Genomic DNA, 6,000 nt, shown 5'->3' with positions numbered 1-6,000 from the left:
AGTTACCCCTCTTTAAGTTCAGAACCTTTGTTTCTGAATTAACTACGTCACTCTCCATGTTAATGAAGAATTCCACCATATTATGGTCACTCTTACCCAAGGGGCCTCTCACGACAAGATCGCTAATTAACCCTTCCTCATTGCTCAAAACCCAGTCCAGAATAGCCTGCTCTCTAGTCGGTTCCTCGACATGTTGGTTCAAAAAACCATCCCGCATACATTCCAAGAAATCCTCTTCCTCAGCACCTTTACCAATTTGGTTCACCCAGTCTACATGTAGATTGAAGTCACCCATTATAACTGCTGTTCCTTTATTGCACACATTTCTAATTTCCTGTTTAATACCATCTCCGACCTCACTACTACTGTTAGGTGGCCTGTACACAACTCCCACCAGCGTCTTCTGCCCCTTAGTGTTACGCAGCTCTACCCATATCGATTCCACATCTTCCCGGCTTATGTCCTTCCTTTCTATTGCGTTAATCTCTTTTTTAACCAGCAACGCCACCCCACCTCCCCTTCCTTCGTGTCTATCCCTCCTGAATATTGAATATCCCTGAACGTTGAGCTCCCATCCCTGGTCACCCTGGAGCCATGTCTCTGTGATCCCAACTATATCATAATCATTAATAACAATCTGCACTTTCAATTCATCCACCTTATTACGAATGCTCCTTGCATTGACACATAAAGCCTTCAGGCACTCTTTTACAACTCTCTTAGCCCTTTTTAATGCTTGCCCTGGATTTGTCGGCCTGCCACTTTTACTTTTCCCCTTTGTACTTTTTGCTTCTACGCTCACTTTACACCCCTCTGTCTCTCTGCACTGGTTCCCATCCCTCTGTTGTGAACTAACCTCCTCACACCTAGCCGCTTTAATTTGATTCCCACCCCCCAACCATTCTGGTAAGATGAAGGAACACAAACCATTGCTCACTGAGGGGTCAGAAATGGAGAGGGTGATAAATTTCAAGTTCCTGGGTGTCATTATTTCTGAGGACCTAACCTGGATGCAATATATTGTTGCAACTATAAAGGTGGCACAATAATAGCTATATTTCATTGGGAGTTTGAGGGGATTTGGTTTGTCAACTGAAACACTCAAAAACTTCAGAAACTTGTAAAATTAGTCAGCTCCATCATGGGTACTAGGCCTCTGTAGTATCCAAGACAACTTCAAGGAGCAGTGAAGATCATTAAGGATCCCCAACACCTAGGACATGTCCTCTTCTCATTGTTACCATCAGGAAGGAGGTACAGACTCCACAATTCAGGAACAGCTTCTTCTCCCGCCCCCATCAAATTTCTAAAAGGACATTGAACCCATAAATACTACCTCACTACTTTTATTTGTTTTTTTTTACATTACTTAACTATTTAATAGACTTAATATTTGATGTAATTTTTTTTCTCTATTTATCATGCATTTCATTGTACTGCTGCTGTAAATTTAACAAACTGCACACCATATGCTGGTGATATTAAACCTGATCCTAAACCTAAACCTGAACTTCAGGTGTAGGCAGACATATATTATATATTCTGGATGAGGTTTTCTTGGACATACTCTGTAGTAGTCCATCAGCATTTGCAACTGGATATGGCAGGATACTAGGTTGTTTAATTTGATCCACTGATTTTTAAAATATAGTCAAGCGTACTTCCAGTTACAAGTAGTTACGTGAGGTTAATTCTCACTGCCTGAGTAATCCACATCATTTAGGGTCAATCTGGGTGTAGTACTTGTAAACTATATGGTGAACACAGAACCAAATACAGAAAATATTTTTGTCCTCTGGTTCTAAGTAGTATTCAAGGGATGTAACAAAAGGCCTTACAAAATAAAACAACAACTTAAGCAGCAAAGGTTCAGATGAGTAAAGAATAGAGCAGCCAGATGTTAACAAGTGGCCACAAAAACCTTCTTTAAACAAATGAGTGTGGTTGTATGGCAGCATTACATTACCAATAACTGGTAATCACAAAATGGCAAACTGTTTTGTATCTGTCCCACACGTTAATTTCATCTTGTGTATTATATAATGAGTAACAGGAACACAAACCCAGTAGGGCTTGCTGGGATCCAGACCAAAAACCATAATGCTCAACTATAAGCACATACTTTCCATATTTGTCTGCTGTACTGCAATCCGGAGCATTGGAATTAACTATCTTAAATATTAATTTCAACTTCATTTGGACAAATACTCAGATACCAATAACAGTAAATTAAAAAAACTTTTTCTACATGTTTAACACTTATCAGAATTTAATTTTCATTCTTGGTAAGCTGAATTGCAAACCCAAAGAATTCATATGGAGTGTTGCAAGTTTCTTTCTCAGATATTGTCCATGAGCATTATGCAGGCAGCTACATACAGAGTAATAAAACAAATTATAATAGTTACCACAGGAATCCCCCCATCTTGGATTTTAATTCACGGGCAAATTTGAAGAGAACAATTACATTCCTGCAATGCCAAAGATTCACAAACTTCAAAGCGCAACCAATTTACCAAAATTATCAAGCTTGAAAGCAAATAACAGATGTTCACAGTCCTGTGAAATTAACATCTAGCCATAAATCAAGGAGAGCACACCAAAAAAAACGGTAACATCAACTAATGTCCTAAGCATGAACAGCTCCCCAACTGTCTCTGCAGTTTTAGACGTTGAACAATAGCATCATTTGAAAGAATATTTTGACAGCAAATAGTCTTTCCTTTATCACTGTTTTACAGAAGGCTTCGAAATATCATTTAAAATGCTCCCATTAACCTACAATGTGATTTTTTTGGCTCCTTTTGCACAATATTGCAATGCACAGCTGGATAATGACTCAGCTATGTGCATGTTTAACACAATTCAATATTCTTATTCATTATCAAGGTAGGAATTAAGTCCGTCCCAATAGATCTTCAAAAACACTAAATTATACCTGAAATGCAAGCCGAAGAATGTAATTTGATTGTTCAAAAATGAAACCTTAGTTATCCACATGGATGATGGAGTTTATTAAATAATTATAGTCACAGATCCTATTAAACATTCTATTGATGCTTTTGTAAAGTAAAACACCAATATTTAAACATACAATTTTCTAGGCCATTTTAATTAGGAATCACCATGGACGTGATTTATTTTTGAAGACATCCAATTCATGGGGGATAAAATTAAGGCATGAAGTGAAGTTGTGAAAGAGCTAGTGACTGTTCAAGTGCTTATAAACCAGATACGAAAACAAAGGATGATTTAAAAAAAAGAGCAGATAACAGCAATACTACATTTAAATCTGGTAGGAGTGAGTTTTCACCATTTTAATACTAAAGATACCGAGCCAGATACATTTGAGAAAAACAGATTATGTGCCTGAAGCTGGACATACAACAGAAACCAGTCTTAGATGGACGCAAAAGGGGACTTTCTTTTAAATATAACAGAGGTTATTTTCAATCCACTTCCATTTCTGTGTTGCGATTTTCTGCTGGCTTTTGCTGCTCAACTGGTTTGGTGTTGTCACCACCTGCTGCATTAGATTCAGGCTCTAGATTATTCCCACTTTCCTCGTGCAATGGCCCATTGGCTCTGTCTTTTTCAGGAAGTGGCTCCGCTTTTGGCTTTGGCTTGTTAACAATAGGATCACACGTTGTCTCCAGTTCCTGAATAAATGAGTAAGTTGAGATTTAACAAAGAAAACTTCCCTCAATCCAAAATGGTCATTATGTTATCTTGACATGCTACACCTGGCTGGAACAAGTCTCTAAATTCATTTTCAGATTTGAGCCTTTTGGATAAGCTATGTAATTTGTATAACTTGAGTTCAGTATAATTCAGTGCAAGGCCATCCACACCATTGTATCATTGTTCGCTCGAAGTTAGTCCTACCACTGCTTTCACCACAGCTGTGCCAATTTTCTCTTTATAATTTTTTTTGGAAAGTCACCAGCAAATCTCCCCCCATAATCCAAAATAACATTGCATTGAAGATGTTGCATTGTTTTTTTTTAAACCAGTTACCCTATATTCATATTCTTTATGTCTTTAAACTTGAATATATAGTTTCTTGTCACATCTACTCCACCAAATCTCCATGACTTTGAATTTCCAAGATTCAATATTCACTATTATGTATCACATGTACATCAAAACAGTGACATATGGTTGTTTGCATTAACTACCAGCACACCAGAGGGTGTGCTGGGCGCAGCCTGAATTTGTCCAAATCTCATCTTAACATCCTCTACTGTAAGAACAATCTAAGTTTCTCCATACATCTGAAGTCCTTCCATTCTTGTATCTTTCTAGAAAAGCACTTCCCACTGAGTGTTAAATTATTTCCTTAAAGCACGATACCCAAAATTAACTGTACTTCTGCAGGACCCAAATAATATTTAATAAAAACTAAAACCCTGTCAATGCTGGAATAACGTAGTAACTAAAAAAAATGTTGTAATACTCAGCAGTTGAGGCTGCACCTCTCGGGGAGAAGCCAGCCAGGGTGACTTTTAGTTAACAACTTTCATCAGAATGAAGACCATACGATAAAAGATCGTTAAAATTTCAACTGATTAGCACACTTCAGGCGGCCTGGCTTGAATTTATTTCCAGAAATGTGTTTATGTTGGTGATTTTTAAAGATTTAGCACAAAGAACTTGCTTTTATATTCAAAGTCATCTGGTTTGCTTTTAACAAACTTCTCAAAGTACTCTAAGAAATGTCATGCTCATTATACTCTTTCAAATCAGTTTAAAAATAGCCTTCGTCCCCAGAGGTAACTGTTTTCCACAAGCTAACAACTGAAACATGCTCAACAGAATCCTCAGAACTAACTCCACTAGCATAAGTACATCTAGCAGTATATATAATTTACTTCTCCCCCTTGAATATATTGTCAAGAATAATTCTTAGCCCAATCCACACTTTGCATGAGCTACATCTCAGTCAATGCCAAAACATAATTAATGGTGTCTGATTTTACTTATGTTCTAAAAGAAATATACATTACTTAAAAAAAAAACCAAGAAAACAAGAACATTATGTAGTTTCAAGGAATTATTTGATTAGCAAATTATTTCTTCTTACCTTAACTTTGTTCATTATTTCAGCTACCTTCACAATGGGGTCCTGGAACAACATCTGGTTGTTCTGTCCAATCATTCTACTATTCATCCAATCCATGGCACTACTGACATTTTTTTCAACTTTTGCCATTTCTGTAGCATCAATATGCTCATAGTTTTCATCCTATCAAAAGCACATTTTAAATATCAAACATTTGCAAGCTGTTGGAATTAGTATATTAAATAGCAATTGTTCAACTTTGTCAATTATTTACATTACTGAAAATCAAATTATTAGACAATTCAAATTCTAGGCATAAAGCTAAATGATCACTGAACTAGTAGAGACAGTATTAACAAAAGATTTACTGGAATGTTACCTGGGTTTCATCACCTAAGTTACAGAGAAAGGTTGAACAAATTGGATCTTTATTCTTTGGAGCATAGAAGGTTGAGGGGGTACTTGATAGAGGTATTTAAAACTGAGGGGGATAGACAGAGTTGACGTGGATAGGCTTTTCCAATTGAGAGTGGGGGAGATTCAAACAAGAGGACATGAGTTGAGAGTTAAAGGGCAAAAGTTTAGGGGTAACATGAGGGGGAACTTCTTTACTCAGAGTGACAGCTGTGTGGATTGAGCTTCCAGCAGAAGTGGTAGAGGCAGGTTTGATATTGTCATTTAAAGTTAAATTAGATAGCTATACGGACAGGAAAGGAATGCAGGGTTATGGGCTGAGTAAGCGTTTGGACTAGAAGGGCCGAGATGGCCTGTTTCTGTGCTGTAATTGTTATATGGTTATATGATTATGGTTATAGTATTCTGGCTCAGTAACAACCATAAACTTACTAATACTTATGGCATAATCTTTCTTGCGATTGTTCTATACTTTGAAAATTCTGCCAATATAAACTTGATGGAGAATTTCTAATATACACGTT

General features: G+C 37.0%; 1 protein-coding gene across 2 annotated transcripts in view; it reads right to left on the bottom strand.

Moving 5' to 3' along the window:
- Positions 1-2,228: 2,228 nt before the first annotated feature.
- hspa4l (heat shock protein 4 like) overlaps positions 2,229-6,000 on the bottom strand; it is a 76,046-nt gene continuing 72,274 nt past the window's right edge. For both annotated transcript variants that reach the window (XM_063046557.1, XM_063046558.1), the window contains 2 exons: positions 5,084-5,245; positions 2,229-3,659 (listed from right to left, as the gene is read on the bottom strand). In XM_063046557.1, coding sequence (XP_062902627.1) covers positions 3,450-3,659; positions 5,084-5,245 — 372 coding nt within the window. In that variant the 3' untranslated portion in view covers positions 2,229-3,449. The remainder of the gene's footprint in view (positions 3,660-5,083; positions 5,246-6,000) is intronic.

This window comes from Mobula hypostoma, chromosome 4 (genome assembly GCF_963921235.1).
Source record: "Mobula hypostoma chromosome 4, sMobHyp1.1, whole genome shotgun sequence".
In the NCBI taxonomy this organism is placed as follows: Eukaryota; Metazoa; Chordata; class Chondrichthyes; order Myliobatiformes; family Myliobatidae; genus Mobula; species Mobula hypostoma.
Note: the sequence above shows the minus strand (reverse complement) of the source record. Positions and strands in the feature narration are given on the sequence as shown.